This window comes from Sander vitreus, chromosome 11, assembly GCF_031162955.1.
Source record: "Sander vitreus isolate 19-12246 chromosome 11, sanVit1, whole genome shotgun sequence".
Taxonomy (NCBI): domain Eukaryota; kingdom Metazoa; phylum Chordata; class Actinopteri; order Perciformes; family Percidae; genus Sander; species Sander vitreus.
Window position 1 is genome coordinate 17,879,066 of NC_135865.1, and position 22,419 is coordinate 17,901,484.

Sequence of the window (22,419 nt, forward strand, 5' to 3'; positions counted from 1 at the left end):
GTCTGAAAATATACATTCATATGAATACAACATATTAATAGCAAAGATAAATTGGCCTACTTGTGAAAAAAAATATTTACACATTGAAGATAAGCTTACTATAGGTAAGGTATCCACTCTGGTAGTCAAAACAGTTAAGCTTAAAGATTCACTGTTAAAACATGATGTATAAATAATAACCATTTATTTTCATCCATTTGGCCTAGTTTAATATGAAACTTGATTGTATACAATATATGCAGTAGGGGGTCCCTACTCGGTCTCTCTTTAAGCTAAGGGGGTCCCTGGTCTAAAAAATGTTAAGGACCCCTGCTCTATAGTATAGAGTCTTTACACTAACTCTTTCATTGTCACCATCGCTGCTGCTCATATTTCTCTTTCTGCATTGTAGTTTCATCATAAATCAACAAATGGTGTGTAAACAGTGCAAGGTAATCTGGAGAGACAAACTGTCAATTAACTAATAATGATACTGTGACATGGTTAAAGGAGTGTGGAGCATGTGTAGGTGCTGACTGCTCCCTTGTGTCCCTGTCTTTGCCAGACGGCAGGGACACTCGCATACAAAACGCCTGTCATCATGTATTAGAACACAAATCGGTCACAGGCGATTCCCTCATGATGTACAAACGCATTACACACAAACTCTCTCGTCACATACACTCTATATAAACCTCTCTATCACATATACGATGGGATAAACAAAGATGACATCATCTGCCATTATATGTAAAGTTGAAACCAAAATACAGATTTCAGGCATCAATATTTCAACTGGTCTGTGAATTGCCTCCAAGACATATGCTGCATTATTAAAAACGAGCTGCTTGCAGTTTGAAGTATGTCATGGGTGATTCTCATTGACAGGAGGAATTCTTGCAGCACAGCAAGAGATGAAAGGTACTGCATGTCTTTAGTCGTTCTGGGTGTTCTCGGGAAAAGGATTCTATAGCTCAGCCTGGTTCAACAAATGCTGAGCTGCTCAACAGCAATATTACATAAGATTCCTGAAAACGCATCCTGCTTACAAACGTGCATTTCTTTCTATTACGATTAAATGGTCGGTGGCACCACTACTGCACATGACCCAACTTTCTGAGAAAAAGTGCAAAAATGTAAACAGTACTGTCAATATGCACATACTTTAAACAGACAGTACACTAAGTTTCAAGTAACCACTCTACAGAAGTGCTAATTCTGTAGCCAATTATCTGCCGCGCTGTTCACACTACAGGATTGACTACATTATAGATTACGTGTTTCTAATCTACAGCTGTTTCAAATATTTGTTCATGCTTACAAATTAATCATATATGCTTGCAACTTAATTATACTGTATGATTTCTTACATATAGAATCGCCCTATTAAGGCTTTGTCCAGACTCGCCATCTAGTGTATGAAAAAGGAAAAAAGTCAGTAACACACTTGTTTTGTATATAATATCCAACATTCAAAGTCTTAAGTAAATTAAAGCATAATGTACTCATCATGAAAGTAAAATAAAAAGTTGATGTGATGATGTGTACTTTTAATGGCGTATTCGGTCAAAGTGGAGATCATTTATTTGCTTTACATACTTTTGGGAAATTTTAATTTATAACAATGCCTCATTGTCTCAAAATTAATATCCATGTACAATCTTAATATGCTAAGTAGCTAGTAACTATAGCTGTTAAATAAATGTACTTACCTCAAAATTGTATTTAAGTTTAATACTTAATACCACTGCATTTGATATACTTAGATTATATGTTTACTGTTTTTTTACATATCTTCTGTTTGCACCTAAGGTTATGTCTTGATATTTAATGATTGTTTTTGATGATGTAGAAATGTCTAAAATCATGCATATTTGTTTTTCATTATCACAAATATTGTATGCCTCCCTTTGTGAAGACAACTTACAAGGGATATATTCTCATAGTTTTACCTCAGAATAAAAAAAATGGACAGTAGGTGTACCACCACATCAGTGAGAATGTGTAGGAGTGTGTACTGCATTTGCCAACCTAAATGTAAAAGATCAACGGGCTTAATTCATTATGTTTAATAGGTCAACCCTCCCCATTGAAGTCTTTTTAATCTACAAAACCAAAATCTCAAGAAATTTAGAAGTGTACATTATTTATGCTCAGTAGCGTAGCAAGTTGTGAATGGTTAATTTCAACAAAACAGGGAAAAGAGCCAAAACTTTTGTTTAATGAGGTATCAGACATGATTTCGGAAAATGACTTGCAAAACTGAAGATATTCTAAACACAGTGCTGCTTGGACCATTTTTTTTTCATGACTAATTTACACTTAAGACTGTGTCAAACAATATTCAGGAATGTTTACAGATGTGAAGTAAGCATCACTTCAGCTCGTCTCAAAATGGTTATCCCCATGCTGAGATGAGACTCTGTTCAAACTGTTCAAAGAGGAGATTGTGGCAGGACAGAATGAAGTTCAAAAGGTTTTGTAGGAGGCACAGTTCAGCTTCACTCACATCAAAGTGATTTGGATCTGGCCATCAGCCCCATGCTCTGACCGTGAACCCTGACCTCAAACCCAGAAATGTCCATTTTGAGTCTGTTCCACTGGCTGTTGAGTTGTGTTGCTGGAACAGCCAGGTAGGGTGTCACAAGGAGGACATCTCAGCGGTCCAGTGAACGTTTCTGGATTGCTTCGGCCACCACGGTGCGCAGGAGAGAGATGACAGAACGAGGGTCGTCGCTGCTTATCACAGCGCTGCCTGACACTATCATGTTGGCTCCTGCCTGGAGCAAACATAAGCATTCACTTACTGCAAAAAAACTCACAAAACTGGATTTGCATTGAAGGGGTTAATTTTATTAGAGTGATTTGTGTGTTCGTATTCCTTACCTCTGCACATTTGTGAATGGTGTCTGGGCCGACTCCTCCATCTACTTCAATGTCTAATGAAGGAAACTGACTCCTCAACCAGCTCACCTGGATACACAGAAATAAAACAAAGAGCTCGAAACCTGCATAACATAATTTCTACATCATTTTCAGATATTAGTGAGACTGCAAAAAGAGACGCAGGGCCGCGGGTTAAATTAGAAGCATCCTCTGGACTAAATTTGAATGTCAGACAAAACTACTACGCTTTGGTGAACAAGCGCTTCTACCTGGGATGTGAACTGATATAGACATTTAACTTCCCTAATTGTGATTAAAAAGATAAGGAGACACGGAGAAAAGAGCTCTGAAACTGAAACTCATTTTTATTTAGTACTAGGGTTGGGTACTGAAATGCGGTGCCAATAGGGCACCGGTTCCAACATAAACGGTAGTAACGAGACCAAATAAGAACGAAAATTTTGGATCTCCTTTCGGTGCCTGAATCACAGGATGCTATGTTACCGTTAGCTAGTAGCTGGATTAAACACAATGGTTAAAGGTCCCATGGCATGAAAGGTTTTTTAACATTAATGTGAGTTCCCCCAGCCTGCCTATGGTCCCCCAGTGGCTAGAAATGGCGATAGATGTAAACCAAGCTCTGGTTATCCTGCTTTGCTTTTGAGAAAATGAAAGCTCAGATGGGCCAATCTGGAATCTTCCCTTTATGACATCATAAGGGGAAAGGTTACCTCCCCTTTCGCTGCTTTGCCCACCCAGAGAATTTGGCCCACCCATGAGAAAGAGAGAGACATCATGGCTTGCAAACGAGCGAAGCATGGCAGTTGGTCAAGGCCACACCCCCCCCCCTCCTCCTCAATAGCATTTAAAGCTACAGACACAGAAATGGCACGTCCTAAGTAAAACTCATTGTGGGACTGGCTCTAGTGGCTGTAATTCTGCACCAAGGCTGCATTTCGGGAAAGAGACTTCAGATACAGTATTAGGGGACCACTAAGGCCTATATAAAAGCATCCAAAAAGCAGCATGTCATAGGACCTTTAAAATGCTGACAGCTTACATTAAGCGGTGTAAAGTGTGACTGTATTTCCCTGTAGAGGATTCCAACACCAGGACGTAACAGTCTGACTGCAGCTGCCGTTGTCGGAAAAACAACACACAGACGGTGCGCTCACTTGAAACTCGCCAGCCTTGTGGTGCATTTTAAGTTATTGTAAAATACCCTTTTCCCATCTGGTGCTTGTTTTTGTCATTTACCAGCAATTTACTGGTGAAAGAAGTACTTGTTATAAGTTATTGTTATTACATTATTAATCAATCATTTAATTTTGACCACATGGCCTTAGCAATAAACAAGCCGTTCTTTACTGTCGCCAACTGTCGTTTTGTGCTCCTTTTTTATATTTTATACATTATAAATATATTATATATATTTCGGTTCAGAAAAACAAAAAGTATCGATTTAGCACTGGTATCGGAAAAAACCCAAACGATACCCAACCCTATTTAGTACTTATGTAATATAATTGTGTACTTGTGTGGTTTAACAGAAACTTGTATGGAGTTTGAGCCTCAAATCACTGTGAAAGTAAACCTTTACAGAGTACTTATGTAATCTACAACAACTGTTTTAGATGCAATGAATGGAGCACGCATCTGTAACTCCAGTGGCTCAAAAATAATTGGCTAGTAGTTTGTTTATTTTTCTCACAAAGGTTGTTTATGTTTTCTTCATAATGTGATAGCATGCTTGTTATGTTACCAGTTACAGTACAATGTGCAAATAGTTGTAATGTTGTCAATATGCTGCACTTTTGGTACATGCTCTTCTGTTAACAGTTTTGGTGATATGGTGTATATTAGGGAAAAGCAAAAAATATGCCATATTGGTGATTTATTTAACTTGATCCCTGGTCTTTTGCTGCAGCACAACGTCGAATCAGTAGGTTGCATGTCATTATGTATCTCTGCTTATGTCTCAAAATAGCACTGCATCTATGTTGTTGCAGTTGTGTGTAAGGTTCCTGTTTTTTCCTCTCTACCTGTGGTTTGTTCTTACCTTGGGCATCATGTCCTCCATGAACTTCTGCCCTCCAAAGCCAGGTTCAACAGTCATGACCAGAGCCATGTCGATCTGGTTAGCCCAGGGTGCTAGCTCTTCAACAGTAGTACCAGGCTTTATAGCCAAACCCACCTACAAAACGCACACAGTGTTAGTATGAAGATATATAAAATACAGTTGCCTCTGCACTGATGTTTGTAACTGATGCCAATATTTCATATTTTGCACACTATAGCTGCTATTCTGCTTTGCAGCATTGTCTTCACACCTTCATGCCACTCTCTTTTATCTCCTTGATGAGGTTACCAGGGTTGGTGGTGGACTCTATGTGGAATGTATACTGGTTGGCTCCTGCTGCAGCCATGGGCTTCACCCACTGCTCTGGCCGAGACACCATCATGTGCATGTCTGCAACAAATAATAATGTCTCAGTACTGCACATAGCAGAGGCATTCATGACTCAATGCAATGGGATAAGTGGGTTAAAATAAGTCTAGCATATGTCTGGGGATGGGTCTTGTCTCACCAAAGAAAGGGTCTTGGCCTACTGACTTCCTGAGGCACTCTACCATGGGATGTCCAAATGTGAGGTTTGGGACAAAGTGCCTTAAAAGGGCAGCACAAACAGACATTAAACTTGACAGCTGTGGTGAAATTATCTCGTCTTGCATAAACAATTGCAAACAAACGCCTTGCATAAGTGTAGAGGAAGGTAAACCAGCAGGCAGAAGGAGGAAGTCTGTTGTTAAGACGTGGAAGCCGTTACAATGTTTGACACCCTGAGGTTTTGAAAGCCTCTTCATTGACATACTTAAGCCAGAAAAATCCAGTTACATAAATATTGTCTTACTAAACTTAACTTCTGGCATGCTAGCTTAGCCTGTTGATGTTAGCCAACTTTAGCTCTCACGCACTGAACTTCCAATCAGCTTGCTAGTCGTTAGCATGTTAGCTTAGCTTAACTAATAAACTGACCCGTCCATAACGTCAAGGTGCAGGTAATCTGCCCCGCACTCCATCATCCGCACGCACTCGCTGCCCAGACAGGACAGGTCGCTGCTCAGGATGGACGGACCGATCTTCGCACTGTAAGCCATGCTGTTACTGTACTGTCTGCACTGCATGCATCTAACAAGAGTTAACCACAACATGAGGTACAACTTCCGCTGATAACCTTCAAAATAAAAACAAACTGATATCTTCTAACGACCAAAATGTGTAGTCAATTAAACTGCACAACTGCTGACACAAGTATTTAGGATAAAAAGAAGCCAGATAGATTGCTGGGCTTGCTATAAAGGTATTTGTATCTACCGTATAGCTTATTTGCAAGGCAGTAAAACAGCATGACATAATTTTTAAATAGGCTATGTCTTTTCATGCAGTTGTCTTAAAATACTTTTTATGATATTGCCCTGCATTGGAAAACATGTTGTACTCTTCGCTCAAACACTGGTTTGCAAAAAAAAAAAACACAGTACTATTATTGTTTTGTTATTATTATTATTATTATTATTATTATTATTATTATTATTATTATTGTGTTATTTTATTATTATTATTATTATTATTGTTTTGTTAACATTATTATTATTATTATTATTATTATTATTATTATTACCATTGCTGATTCATTCTTTTGCTTTAGCAATACATTTGCATCAACTATATTTCAGGTCAAATTATTTTAGTGAATATTTGTTGATAATAATTTTGAAAATACTAATCAAATAATCGTTTTCCTGCATTCTCAAATGTAGGTTTTTCCAAAATGTCCTCACTTCCGGTCTTAGGCTACTCTAGGTGTCAATTGGTAACTTGATGCAACTCCTCACTTCCGCCTTCAAAATTGACGTTGCCCACTTCTTGACACTAGATGGGGCAACGCTCTTTTGGGTAATGAACTGTCATCTCAGCCGTTCACAGTGGATTTAATTTGAATTTTGACTGGGTGTTGTTTGAAGAGAAGATTATATCATGTCAGCATGTGTCAGCATAGCCTTGTTTTGTACTTTTATGAATGTTTTTGTCTATTGCATACAAAGCTGCAACATATTCCTGCAAAACTGCAATTGTTATGGTGTTTCTCTACTATGATAAAGAATAATGGCAGATAAGTCATGGAACACAACTGTGATCACAACCTAAAAGCCAGATTTGGACACTTTGTTGGATAATATGGGATACAGTTTTTGTAATCAGTCTAGGCCTATTGTGTTAAGTAGGACACTTTAAGTAATGTGGGACAGAGTTTACTAAATGGTGTAAAGGGTATAAAATTGACAAACCTTTTGAAATCCTTTCTCAATTGAAATTACCCAGCATTCTCTCTGCTTCTATTTTCACTCTGTGTTTGGCCATTGGTTTCATGTTTAACAGTAACGTCCCTCAGAGATTTCACAGACTTCTTGACAGCACTCCATCTGTCAATCTGCTGTGCCGTCACTGCAAATAGTTACATGTCAGTATGACCAGATAGATAGTTTAATGGGCGCATAGAAGAAAATATGTTTCACACTTGGTGCTACAATGCATTTAATGATATAACGTTGTCTGGGATTTAGACTAGACTTACTATTGGAAAAGCCTTTAATGCCCCATGTTAACTTACCTAAACCCAACTTAAAAATGAACAAACAATAAAACAGACAAAACAAGAAAGTAGGTTTCCATTAAACAAAAATATTTAGTGCCGGTGTATCCCATGCTTATCAACAAAACGCTTTAGTCATGAATAATACAATTAAATGCAATTAAATAATGTAAAATCTGCCCCATTTATTATTTTTGTAGTTATATTTTTGGTTAGTTGACACAAGTTTGTGTGGATAGCTTCCTGATAAGGAAAAATGCAAGTTTTCCCAGATGTCTCATAATCTCTGCATAATCCTATACTAATGGCATTTTATCTCCTACAGTTTGGTGTCATAACTTTTCAGAGATAAAGCTTGCATTATCTTTACTGCACATGGTTCATCCTTTTTCTGATTTGTTTGTCACCTTCATCATCTTAAACATTTTTCAGATGAGTGTGTAAATTGTTGTGATTTATAAGAAGCAGATGGTGGAGGTTTTAAAAACCCTCTGCAGCACTCTGCTGAGCCTCAGCTCACAAAGAGCCACACTCATATACACAGATTGGCTAAACAGAATCTGACATTTACGAGTTTTCTCCACGTTTTGCATTTACTGCATGCAATGATGGAAACACTGGTGGCATATCGTACTCGAGGCAGTCAGGAAGATGATATATGTTATTTTTGAGGAGTGTTGAGGCAGATTAAGTTGGCTTCACAAAGAACTGGGGCCTCAGTAGTCTCTGAGGAAGGTAGTAAAACAGCTTCAGGGGTTGACAGTCATTTTGTGACCAGTGCAATAGAGGGGCTGAGTATATAAGTCTGTCCCATTCAGAAGTCCTTAAAGATGTCTCTCTGATTCTTCAGAGCAGAGTTGACGGGGTGGCCAAGAAAGATTCACCTCATTAAGTGACAATTATCTTCTTAATAGTTTTTTAGTATTTTGAGCAAAATTAACTGATGCATTGCACCAACCTGGTTGATGCATTTGTGTTTTGTTCTATAAAAGGGCTCATTCTTTTTCCTGCAGCTGACACTAAGGCACATTCTTCACCTTTACAGTAAAACTCTCTAACACCAAGCTCATAATTTCAGTGAACAAATAGTCCTCTGCTTACTGGAAGTCCCCATTAAAGACACCTTTTCTGGTTTGTGCAGCTCAGGAATGTGACTTACATTCATTTTCAGGATGCTGGCAAGCTGTTCTCTATTGCTCATTGTTGACATATTCTCATCTTTAAAATACTCCAGAATAACCAGTACTGTCCAGTACTGAACTGTCACATATATTCATACAAGATAAAAACATTTTTTTTTAAGAGGCACTATGACCATTAAAGCTGCAAGCAGTGTTGGACGGGCCCTCGCGCCTCTGCCCACATTGGTATTACTGGCGGACGCCGCTCCTTGCGACTGTGCAAGCATAGGGGTCAGGGCAAACCTTTACCAATAAAAAAGGAACTCTCTGCTGAGTTCAATGATACCTCAGACAAGGGTCTACCTTAAACGGTTCAAATGTTATGAAAGTGGGCGCGGCTTAAGCATAGTGGGTGGGCCAAACCATCACCAATGAAGAAGGAACTCTCTGCTGAGTTCAATGACAACTCACACAAGACCTTAAACGGTTCAAATGTTATGAAAGGGGGCATGGCCTGAGTAAGTGGGCATGGTTAAAGTATAGGGGCAGCTCAGTATCACATGTAGACCACACATTATAAGTTTCATGTAAATTGGATGATTTTTGTCATATAAGTACATTTTTGCCTATAAATGTCCTCAGGCCTGGACCCATTGTCCAATTTTGGCCAAATTGGACAATTTACACTAAAGTTACAACAACATCGATAAATGCTAAAAATGCCCACCACGCCACGCCCACACCGTTGGACGAAAAGTTTTGCTTTTAATAACTTTTAATTGGTAAGGTCTTTAGATGACACAGACCAAATTTGAAGTCGATCTGATGAAATCTCTAGGAGGAGTTTGTTAAAGTATAGCACCTTGACTTTTAGGCCTACTTCCTGTTGCCACTAGGGGGCTCTATGACTTTGAGTAAATATCGGCCTTTAGATGTCCTCAGGGTTGGACTCTTATGAATCCTGAAAAGTTTCAGTGCCAATTGGACAATGTACACTCAAGTTACACCCACTTCCTGTTTCGATGGGGAAACGCACAAAATGGCCGCCCCGCCACGGCCATGCCCTATGACGAAAAGTTTTTCTTTTAATAACTTTTCATCTTTAACGTCTTAAGATGGCACAGACCAAATTTGAAGTTGATCGGATGAAATCTCTAGGAGGAGTTCGTTAAAGAGCCATTTTTGTGCGCCTATTCCCGAAACCTTAAAATACGTAAATTATTAATTTTTGGTGAGCTTTTGAGTATGCCTCAAAAAGGTGATTCATTTTCCAGAAGAAAGGAAAGCTCGGGCCTTAAATATATAAATCCTAAACAAAACCTTGAATATTTTGATTAGCATGAATTATTTGTATTATGTTTATACTTTTTAAGAAAGAAAAAAAAAAAAGAAATAAAAAGAAGGGTACTAAACAACAGTCGGCGACATTAAAGAACGGCTTGTTTATTGCTAAGGCCATATGGTCAAAATGAAATGATTTAATAATAATGCATAACAATAACTTATTTCACTAGTAAATTGCTGTTGAACGACAAAAACAACCACCAGGTAGGAAAAGGACATTTAACAATAATTTTGAATGCACCACAAGGCTATAGTTTACCAGTTTCATTGAACGCACCGTCTGTGTTGTTTTTCCGACAACGGCAGCTGCAGACTGTTACATTCCGGTGTTGGAATCCTCTACAGTAAAACACAGTCAAACTTTACACCGTTTAGCGTTAGCTGTCAGCATTTTAAACGTTTTTAATCCAGCTACTAGCTAGCGGTAGGCTAACGTTAGTTGCTGTCGAGTGTAGTGTTAACTAGCGTCACATGCAGCTGTGTTTGTGTTGCCTGTATTGTCTGTTTCAGAGAATCAGAGAGGAGCGCAGACATATCAGTGGCAGTAGCCAACCCTATTCAGGAAGAAGATTTTTACAAGTAAATGTTCCAATCAATGATCCAGGCAGCACATTCTCGTCTCCCTCCTTCATTTTACAGTCGAATGGTGGCTAGAACGGCTCCGGGTCAAACGTCAATATGGAATGGATTAATCTGCGTTATTTTTTTTAACGCGTTATTTTTTCTCAGATTAATTAATTGAAATTAACACGTTATTTTGACAGCCCTAGTATAAAGTCATTACTGGTGTAAAGCTGATTCACCAGCCTTAAATTGTGGATTGAGCTTGAAATCTTGCTTCTCCGTAATACCATCTCATCTTACTAGAGGTATGCGGTGGGCCCCTCCAGATTTAATGGCTAAGACTTTCAGAATTTATTTGGATGATCAAAATCCTTAAGTGTGTATATGCACTGTACATATTCTACTTCTTCGTAGCGTGCATGGTTTGCGGTCCTAATGAGCTTGTGGATGAAAGATTTCTCGTTACATGCGATCCTGCATATCAGTCATCTGTGAAGACAATTTAACAATGTCTTTTGTTGAAAAGTTGAAGACTAATCAATTCCATTCCAGGTCTACTAAATTAGTGAGTGTTCATTTTCATAATGTATTAGCCGTTGCCATAAGGTTCTGGATGTTGAGATGCTAATTAATATGATTTTTTTCTTTTTCAGAGTATTTTTAGTTTTTTTTAGTAGATAGATATATTGGGGGTTTTTTTCAGAGTGTTTTCACCAGGTATTTGGTCTTTTTCAATACATTGGCATATGGCTTTATCAGCAATGTGTCCCTGGAGGTTTAGGTTTCGCTGTTACAGGTAGCTAATTAACAGCATGAATTAGACATGTTTGAACTTGTTTAACAGTCTTTTGAAATGGGTAATTTACTAACTTTGAATTAATTATCTGGTAAATCAATGCCAAGCATAATGAAGAACTTACTGAAAATAACATACTGAAAAACAGCCTCCGATAATACAATCGCTAATCTCCAAGGGAAATGGTGTGCAGATTCTATATAGGAAATAATTCCTGTGTGTGCTTTAAATGCTCTTCAGGCTGAACATTTGCATTGAGCAGGATGTCAGCTGTAACCTTGGATAAGTTATCTTATGTGACCTTAAACCTGTGCTGTAGAAGGCAGGAACAGGAACAGAGACAGTGCTGCTCTGTTTTTTTTCTTCTTTTTCCTCTGCAGTGGTTGATTATAAGGACTTGGTACAACTTCAAACTTTTCATGTATTATCTTGATTGAAACCTTCATCCCACTTCCCGCCAGCAGTTGACTCTAGCCTCCTGAGCAAACAGATAGCATTAACCAGTTTCTTGTGATGGTCGGAAGGAGAGTGTAGGACATGTGTCCTTGCAGTCTCTCCCTTTTCCTGTGCTTTATTCCGTCCATAAGTGGAAAAGGAAGGGTGAGGTGGGTGCTACCTCCCTCTTCTAGGTTGATGCTCCCAATCAAGTTTGTTTTCCTACTTTTCCTGGGGGGTTAGGTCATAGGCCTTTAGTATGGATGCTTAACACGCAAACTTTGATTTGGTGAGTATTTGATGTCGGGATATCCATAAAGATGGAGAGTAGGATTAGTAGGAACAAGCACAGCAGGACTGTCTGTACATCCTGTAAACTGCTACTTTATAGGTTGACAAAGTAGTCATAAAATCAGGCGTGAGTAAGTCTTGCCCATTATAGCTGTCAATGCTCAGTGGATGTTGTAGAGGTAAGGCTTTTCATTATGATGGTGCACTCACAGGAAATGCAGTAGCTGCAAAGACTCATTGTGGCCCCAGACCTGTAATCATTAACCACAGTAAATTGAGACTTTGGAACCAGAAAAACTAAATTGGTGGTCTTTATTTGTGCTGCTTGGCCTTTGATTGCAGGGTGTTTTTCAGTATATGTTGTATAAAAAGTAAAACATACTGTACAGTATGTCACTTAATTACAAGTATATAAAGTACATGAAAGTACATACAATTTGAAATCAGTGAAGTGGCCTTTAACATTAAACATCTAACATAATTAAGTGGTTAGATGCTGTCTTGCTACATGTTCAAATCTGTTAGTGTCATCAGAATAATTAGCTTTATGTCAATTATTTAAACAGCATTAAATCAATGTACTGTATGTCATGGTGCGTATTCTCTGACATGACTTCAACTTTATGAACCCTGACCACAGCACACTTCAGAGCACTAGTGGCCAACATATAATAGCAATTGCCTGCGAAAACCCCCTCTAGGGAGAAATGGACCCTTCCACCAGACATAATTTAGAGCTTTATTGAGGACAAAGTGTCACTTCAAAGGGCCAGAAATGTGACCACAGCGGCACTGGTGACATTTTAAAACAACAGTATGTATAGTAGGTTGTAATAGAATAAAAACACAGATTTATTCAGAGTATGTTTTTGGTGATATAATACCAGTAGCCCATAGGTTTATCTGAGCAAAGCTTACCTCCCGACTTCATAAAAAATCTAATCCACCTGATTTAATCTTTAATATTTGAAGATTGTGGATGGAAGGGGGCTGCTGAAAACAACACAGCAAGATTCAATATGTTCTCACAACATGTGATCCTAGAGTGCAGGAGTTTGGTTTATGAAAACGGAAAATCCAGTTCTAATAAAATTGCTCTGAGATCCAACATAATTCTTTTTATTGATCTTATATTTTATCCTAGTTATTTCTTTTTTCCTTCAAACTGCGTAATCCTGTATTTGGAATCTTGTGCTTTAAAGGACAAATCTGGTGCAAAATGAACCTAGGGGTTACTAACACGTGTCGACACCAGTCGAATGACGAACGCCGTGTAACCAGTAACATAGCTCAAGCACGGCGTTCGTCATTCGACTGGTCATGACTGTTTTCCCAAGATGGCGCCCGCCTGTATATGTGAAGGGTACTGTATTTATAAACTATCGTTTTAATAAACTGTCTGTACACTTACAAAGTTCTCAATGCTTCGGTTTACATATAGGGACCCTCATTCTGCTACCGTGAAAGTGTGGTGCTATTTTGAGCCTTGTTAGTGGTATAGAAATAGCGATTTCTTTTTACTTTACCCTTGCCCCGACGACTAGCATTATAAGCTAATTAGTGGTTTGCGCTAAAACTGGTCACATTCGATTAGCATGAAAACAAATCCCAGAGAACGGTCGACTCTGTACACGTGTTATTAACCCCTAGGTTCATTTTGCGCCGGATTTGTCCTTTAAGATGTGTTTTTATATAGCTAGTATCAACCAACCTAAATCAGACATTTCTCTGCTGCTTTTTAGTATTAATTCAAACATACGTATATGATACATGTGATATAGACACAGTCTTAAAGTCTTACAAAGCTAAAGCTAAATGTGTCTAAATTCTTCAGAGAGGTCGGTATATGCAGGCTGAACTGTGAATCATGAGGATTCTCTCCTCTGGAAGAGTTTAACACACTGGTAGTGCTAAGAATACAACACAAACAGAGTATTACTCAGCTGTGGAGAACAAAAAAACATGTAATATTTGGCACAAAGCGTCCATTGCCTTTAGATAAAATAACTTTATTGTGAAAAAATTGAGAAATACCACTTTCACATGATCCACTTGGGAGTATGATTCCTGACTCCAGCTGGTGTTTCCAACAGCTGTTGGACCCACTGTGGAGAGTGCATAAGAATCCAGCGGTATCAAGAAATTATCCAAAATCCTTGTCCTCAGTGAAGAGTTGTTAAGGGATTTCGACTGGCATCTGGGATGCACACAGATACAGTTACGTACATACAAAATGAACACTAACTCCATGACGTTCTCTCTTTGTGTCTTTAAGGTAAAACCGGCCTGTGATAGGATTTGACGTGGATGACTCTCTGCAAACAAGGTTAACATGTAGACCTTGAGAAGTTAGAAACCAAATAACCAACCTTGAAATAACTAATTACTAAAGGAAAAACAATCCACCACAATAAAGCAGTGGACAAAATCACACATTTGTACAATATGTAGGAGATCAAAGAAAAAGTTACACGTAAGGTTGTCATTACTGATGATGAACACAACTGAAAGCTCCAACTGGGCACAATGTTTAGCATGTTGGATTAGCCTCTGTGTATGTGAATGAGTGAGTGAGTGCAGTTGTATTAGAAGTGCAACTAAAAGGCAAGTATATAAGGAAAACTACTGGAAAAGTCCCAGAAAATCAGCTGTTTAGTTTTGTTGCTTGGTGGTGTACTTTTCTTAGGCAGGCAGATGACTCACCAACCACGGATAATAACAGGGTATTTCTGATGCATTTAATGCTAAGGCACTTCAGTCATCAACACTAAATGTCAGGTTTCCCAAATAAAAGGGCAGTGGTTTTCTCTCTAGATTTACCTTTGTTTATTATAACCTTGATCATGTGATCTCATTGGGATCAAGATCTCTTTTACAAGAGAGGCCATGGTTTAACTGCACACAGGGTGAAATTCCGCAAACAATAGTATATTGTTCCAAAAATACTCAAGCCTCAATATTTAATGATGTGACATGACACACAAAGGTATTAAACATATGTATGTATGTATGTATATATATATATATATATATATATATATCGCTCTCTGTACATTCACCACGCAGAGGAGCAGTCCAAATTTAGTCTATGAAATGTTAGAAAATAATTCATTAAACGCAGCAACACAACACAACACATTTATGATGGATATCACTGTTAGAGGATTTATGTCTTCAATCCTGGCAATGAAACATGTGAGCGCCGTTATCAGGGGAAATTGCTTGTTCCATCAAAGGCCTGTGTGAATGACTCTAAAGACTTACACATACATCCTAACAAAATGTTATCCCACTATCCAATTAAACTCACACAGAGAACGGACGGAAGTGAGAGCAGGAGTGTGATGGGTTACAGCCCCCTGGAGACACACAGACGTCACCTATGAGAGCACTTCACCAAACTCCAGGTTTAATTGTTGCAGTGTTGCTACTATCTGACTGTTTTCATTCAGCCTTTAGATATCCTTTGAGGTATTTTTGCTTCTGGTATTCTGCTTTTCCTGCTGCTGGTTGGCTGCGTAAAAGGCTAATATTGACTTTAGTGATTTTTTTTGTTTGGCATGGGAACGCTTCAGGCTTTGGCTGGTGCTGGCCTCTTTGAGTGGCTTACCAGAGGTGCCTGGCAGATAGCCAGCATGTATAGCAGCTAATAATGGACTCTGCTATACAGTACTGCTCTTCTCATCAGATGAGAGAAGAAAGTAAGAAACAGCTATGTTGGTACAAGCCATTGTGGTTTGGGTAAGTTCACAGCATTGCATTAAAATGTTTTGGAGTTATGATGTTATCCATAGTGTAAAAGTTTAATAGTTTTTAGAGATTAATAGAGCATTTAACCTGGCCTCTTTTAGTTTCATGAAGTCTAAGCAGCTCTGTAGAGGACGGTACTTATCTTCTTTGCCAGGAAACATCCCACGGCATTGAGAGAGAAAAAGAGAATACAGAAAATATGGATCACAATTAAGGAGCAAGGATCAATGGGCCCTCTGCCAACAGATTTCAAGGGCTACTCCATCAACAGGAATGAAGGCACGATAGGGAGTTGTGCAGTACAAATCCACACAAGCCTTGACAAATCTTTCTCTCACTAATGCAGAAACTATCTGAGAGACAAATGGAAACCCTGGCTATTTTGGAGGAGATCCACCCAGCAATGAAGTTGTAACAAATGTAACAAATCAATGTTGTTGTTTAGGCTGTGACAGGGTGTTCCCTCACTGGGTTATGTAAGGTCTAGCACCAGAGAACTGAAAAAAAATGTTGCTTCATCAGGGTGTATTTCCCTTGAGTCCAATAACCAGTTCTGTGGGTAACTTATTAATTACAGTAACCATGTGACTCGAAGATTATGTTATAATTTGCAATAACAGCTTGTGTTCCTACATTTGCTTTTTTGCCCAATATTTTAATTTGTGAGCTGCAAAGAAGACGGTAATAACATTGTCAAAAAAACAATGTACTTTTATTTAATATAGTGTATAAAATAAGGATTAGGCATTTGTGAAAATCGTAAATGAAATTGTAAATAATGTACTTTAATATTACGTTGTATCTTCGTTTGAACTGGAATTATTGGAATCTTCTTTATGGGATGACTACTGTTATTTAAAGGAATAGTTTGACATTTTGGGAAATAACATATTTTTCTTGAGAAGATTGATCAGTATAAATTATTTATGATAAACATGAAGCTACAGCCAGCAGCCTGTTAGCTTAGCATACATACTGGAAACAAGCTCACTAATTAGCACATTATACACATATTTCCAAAACTATTCCTTTGATTTATTATAAAATAAAGATAGACGTGCCAAAATTGTAAATGTAAAAAAAGCTGTAGTATTACCTTTTATCCTTGTTTGAACTTAAATTACTGGAATATTCCGTATGGAATGTAGTTTGTTATCTAAAGAAATACTCCTTTGTTTTAAAAATAAATCTTGTTTGCTTTCTTAAGAAATTAGATGACAAGATTGATATTATTTTCATTTTGTTTTGATGTTTCTACGTATGTCAACATAATTACAAGTCTTGGAGACCACACACATTATGTGATGATTCCTTAAAAGCTTGATTGCTGTAAACAAACAACAACAAAAAGAACTTTTACAAGGTCAAGTCTTTATCTAACAATGTGATAAAACTGAAAACGTGCTGATATGTCTGCAGCTTTTCATTTATAATAACAAACAGTAACAGCAGCAATAACAACCACAATACTGCTTGGGAAGGCCTGGGTTTATCTTGCTGCGTATCTGTAGTCATGACAGTCATGTAAATTTCACTTGTGCATTCCTGTGGTATTAAGACACTCATGGATCCCTGGCAGGAATTTCCCCTAGCCCCCTCTCTGTTTTTTCTGCTGTGTCCCTGCCCTGCCTTTGGAGGTGAGGGAAAGTTCAACCACACCAAATCTGGAATCTTTATCTTTATTTTTAGTGTTTCTCTGCATTGTTTAGGGCAAAAATTCCACCTCACTATTAAAAGATTTTCATTCTTAAGTAGTTCACATACTTCACATACACAGGTTCTTGAATTTATAACGAAAGTAAAAATAATGTGTGTGATTTTTGCATGTGCCTGCTTGTGTGGGTTTGTTTCACAGTGTACTCAGATCCATATCAAATCCTTTGTGTAATACAGAGGCAGAATATAATCTTCAACAAACCCATGAATATATAAAGGAATAGGATAACTGCTGCAATGATTATGGTGGTGACCGGTGGGAGAATTGCATTACTTGCAGACAAAGGATAAGAGAAACCTGTGAATAGCTTAAAATGAATACCAGAAAAAAACAGAAGTGATTCATGTCAATGCCTTGGCAACATTACAATGGTTGTGCTGTTTTTTTTTTGTTTTGTTTTTTTATAGCAGCAGCTCGTTGCCATCAGGGGCCGATTTTCTTCTCTGTCCAGAGCTGTCTCCAGCTGTGTTGCCCAAATGATTTATGGGTAAACGTAGAATATAATCGATATCACCTTCACTTCATAAGGTTGTGTGAAATTTTCCATAAAGGTTTGACATATTCAGTGATGGCAAAGATCAGGAGAATGGAGACATGGTTTGGAAGGGTGGGACTTTCCTTCTGCGTCATTCCTGAGCAGCGGCGGTAGATATCATGTCCAGATGTCGTTGCAGGTTATGGTGGACACTGTGTTATTTCCCCTCTTTGCCCCACAGCTTTCCTGCTATCTATTAGGATAAGACTACTTGGCAATAACAAATTGATTCATTCGATAATAAAATATTTACTATGTAAAGCTGCTATGAGTAATATTTTTAAAATAACAATTGATCAAATAACAGTGTGTAATTGTCGCTCATAGAGATAAACCCACTGAGATTTATAACCCAACTGCAATTCCCCTCAGCTCTTCAGGGTGTTTTAACATCTTTTCCGGTCTGCAACTTTACTTTTTTAGTTCACTCTTACTGTGTGTAAATATTGGATATGCCTACATCAGGTGTTTAGAAACACAACTCCAAATTGATGCTAATGATTCTTGTGTCTCCTGGATGTGTAAATAGGTCACTGTTTGCTAACTGAAAGGGGATAACATGTCAATGTCGTGTTTACACCTTCAATCGGTAATTGAAGGTTTAAAGATGTCGATACAGCTGTCCAGGTACAGTCAGATGACACAAATCAACCAATATACATTTCCCATAATAAATCCTCTGTGAGGCCTGCATGTGTGTGAGCAATGTTATGACTCTCCAGAGGCCGATTTGGGTTATTTCCACACTTCTGAATTTTACAAGTGAGTATTGTGTCCCAGCAGAATCACCACGTGCAGTATACAACGATTCTCCGACACCACTTCCATCACCACAGAATTCAGAGTTAGGACATTTATAGCTGCAACTGTCACTTCCTGGCTCAACTCTGACTCATGGTGGAAAACTACACAGTAACTAAATCACAAAACATGATGTAACCAGGCAAAACTATAAACAACACAAACAGACACAGTTATGTGATGCTTTATATTTTTAGAATCATGATACTCAGAATAGAATTTTTTTGTCACATAGGGGTGAGTTTTTTTCAGGCAGCACATGGCAGCTATGTCAGGACCCTGCTGACTCCCTGACAGTGAATGAAATTAGGTAATGCTGAAGACCACTTTTACCACAACGGCGACTTATTCCTGAACCCAAACTGTCAATCCGTTTATATCACATTCACCTTGCTGACACCGCAACAGGAAAACACACTTAGATACAAGAGCATACACCCATTAATCATTTTACACCAAATGTTAGAGCCTCAAAAGCCCTGGAGGTAAGATAGGACCCTACAACGCAGTGTTGTAAAAGACTTGGTTGAAAGGGGAGTGCTGACCTGGTAAGTGGACATTTGACTAACTGACTTCATCTTTGCTTTGCGCTTCATGGGTCACTGATAGCATTTAGAATGCTCTATAACTATTTTACTGCCATATGTTCTCACCCCCTGGCATGACACACACATTTCCAGACAGGCATGCACATACAGCCGCACATACGCTGAAAGTAGCGCACACATTATGTGCAGAGACGCATCTGGGAAACACAAGTCTTGATTAATGTGTGTAGAATTTGAAAGAAAGAGGCTCAACCTTTGATATCTGTATATCTGTGTTTCCATTACAAGGCCACCTACTCAGCATTATTTATACACCATACTGCAAACATAATCCGCATAGCGGGAGAAACAGGAGGAGGGGAAAGAGTCTGGTGGAAAGTAGGCCTAGTGGGAAAATATATGAGGATTTAATTAATAATATGGATCTGAAAGTAATTACACAGTGTAATGACAGAGATGTGAAGTGTTTTTTAAGCTTGGAGCAATGTATTAGGGCACCTGTGTGTGCTTGTAGGCGACCTGTGTTTTTATGTGTGTTTGTATTTGTCCACCCCCAGAGAAAGTTCTGTGTGTGACCAGTCTGTGGCCTGGTGTGGATCAGGTTTGCTGCCTGTGTGTGTCCCCGCCATGGACCCCCTCTGGTGGGCCGAGGTGATGGATGATGCCTGGAAGCTCTGGAGCTGCAGAGTGTTCATATGAGTGCCTGTCTGAGCAGCTACCAGACTGTTATGGATGATAGACTTTTTTGAGTATGTGTGCATGTGTGGATATGTTTGGGTGTGAATGAATGACAGGTTACTGATGGCTGTTGTGTTTCAGGTGTTATTCTAGTATTATTGATTACAAGGTGACAGGTATGTGAAGAAAAGCTATTTAATACTGTAGCAGAGAGTGGTGAAACACACACCTATGCACGCCTCCTCCCAAAACTTGTGTTTGTTCAAACCCCCCACTTCTCCTATAGAATTACAAGCCATATACCAAGTGTAAGGCCAGGATGGAAAGCCCAGTTTGGGTTGCAGCCTTTGCTTATGACATATTGACCTCAATGGAAATGTTCATCCATCAGTTTGCAACACAGACAGGAGTTTACAGACTAAAAAACTCAGAGAACTTACCACTTTTCATGGTTAAATGTATAATGCATGGAAGGTGATTCCTGACAGAACCAGTCAGAATACTTCTGCATGAAGGTGAACAATGGGCCTTTGTTTTATACAGGTAAGTGCTGTAACCTGCATCTTGACTATCCTATTCTTCTTCTGTGCAGCCAGCTCTTGTCGAAGAATATTTGGTAACTTTTATGTTTTATATAGATTTATGTTAAAACAAGCCTATAGTCTACAGCCATGCTAACGGCTCTGTGTGGTTGAATGCTAACATCAGCATGCTAACATGCGCGCAGTGACAATGTTTACATTCTGATGCTAAACAGGATATTAACAACAGATAAGTGATAATAATGTAGACTTAGTTTGCATCTGTATAAGTTTTAGTGTGAGGTTTAGTTTGAATCTCTATTTGTCCAGTGTAAGATTGGCGTGCCTCTTGTCTGTGCCAAGAAGCAAATCAAAAGACCTCAACATGAAAGTGCACCAAAATAAATTATGTTCCTTAGTCATATTTCTTCCTTTCGTTTTTTTTTTGTCTTTTTTCAAAGGGTCTTCATTTTAATTAAGGGAGTTTCCACTTAAATTAGAAAATCTGACAAAAAGACTTCCATTCTATCTATTGCTCACTCCCTCCATCTCTCCTGTCATCTTTCTGCTATTTTTTGGCCCCAAGCCCCAAATTATGGTCCTTTGATGTTCCAGGTTACTATGGTAACCTAATTGGACAGCGCTGCAAATGATCAAGATCATACATTTTGTTTCAATGAGACGAGATGCTGCAATCTCTGCTGTAGGTTAGTTTTCTTGTTGAGTGACTCCTGTATTCAGCTGCTGATGCCAATTGTTTCTTATTTTTCAGCTGAAATATAACTTGAATTTGTTGATCAACTGCACCTTAGTTCTAGACAATTATGTAACTTAAACTTACATAGTGAAAAACAAAGGTGAGTTATGTATACTATACATAGAATCAATCTGATTTACCTCAACATCAGATAAATGGCCTTCTATAGTGGTGCTATTAGATATCTTAGTGCTTCCACTGCATGGGTGAAAGTGGGACAGAAGAGGACAAACCCAGGAGTTCACTCAGAAAATATTCTATTCATAACTAAAGGCCAGAGGGAAAACACAATCTGTGGCATGTTTTCATTCGGTCAATTGTGTGGGTGAATGCTGAGATTTGGTGTCACACACACAGACATTGGGCGTGTCAGTTCTCGGCTTCCCCACCCAAACCACCCTCACCCACACCCGGAAACTACAACTTCCTCCCCCATTCATCTCGCTGTGATTTTGTTTTATTTCTCAGGAGCTGTTTTACAAACTCATTTGTTAAGCCACACAAAAGTTGATTGAGCCCTGTGAAACCAAGCTTAGGAAAACAGTGGCAAGGGAACTCTGCTTTTTTATACACAAAGAAGGATTACAGAAACCTCAATCAGTTAGGTTTTGAGGTTATTGTATCGAGGCCAACTGCAGCAAACCTCATCCACAATGAGATGCAGAAGTTTCAGTTTCAGTTACAAAGTCGGTTTGTATTGGAAACAGTCAAATGTAGTTCATCTTGTTTGTGCGGGTACGTTTATGCGCGCTCATCATGAATTCCTTCTTATCGCAGCAGGGTGCATGGCGTGCGGGGTTAGTTTGAGTTGATTGTTCCAGGGAAGCAGTGGAAGTTTTACTCTTGCGTAAATAACTGGGATGTTATGGAGGATTATGAGTACCTCTTGTTAAAGCCAAGACGCTTCGAGGTGGTTGTTGAATGACGTTCATTTTCACCTCAGGGTGTGAATTGTGTGTCTGTGTGTCATGGTGAGAGAAACTCCCTGTAAAGTGATACCATGCAGAGATCTATGCTATCCAGAAAAGAAGAAAATTGAAG

At 38.6% G+C, this 22,419-nt stretch overlaps 1 protein-coding gene across 1 annotated transcript; it reads right to left on the reverse strand.

Annotated features, from left to right (window-relative positions):
- Nucleotides 1-2,179: 2,179 nt before the first annotated feature.
- Nucleotides 2,180-6,088, reverse strand: rpe (ribulose-5-phosphate-3-epimerase). Its single transcript, XM_078262032.1, has 6 exons — nt 5,903-6,088; nt 5,454-5,533; nt 5,196-5,335; nt 4,925-5,059; nt 2,866-2,952; nt 2,180-2,759 (listed from the first exon to the last, which is right to left on the reverse strand). Exons 1-6 carry the CDS (start codon nt 6,076-6,078, stop codon nt 2,637-2,639), a joined length of 741 nt encoding a protein of 246 aa, XP_078118158.1. The 5' UTR covers nt 6,079-6,088; the 3' UTR covers nt 2,180-2,636.
- Between the last annotated feature and the right edge of the window lie 16,331 nt (nt 6,089-22,419).

What these genes read in the sequence shown, in the direction of transcription:
- rpe (XM_078262032.1), bottom strand. Translation starts at nt 6,078, where the DNA reads ATGTTGTGGTTAACTCTTGTTAGATGCATGCAGTGCAGACAGTACAGT. An exon ending in TAAAAGAGAGTGGCATGAAG is followed by an intron (nt 5,060 to 5,195) that starts GTGTGAAGACAA and finishes TGCGTTTTGTAG; the next exon opens with GTGGGTTTGGCTATAAAGCC. An exon ending in TGGAGGACATGATGCCCAAG is followed by an intron (nt 2,953 to 4,924) that starts GTAAGAACAAAC and finishes CTGTGTATCCAG; the next exon opens with GTGAGCTGGTTGAGGAGTCA.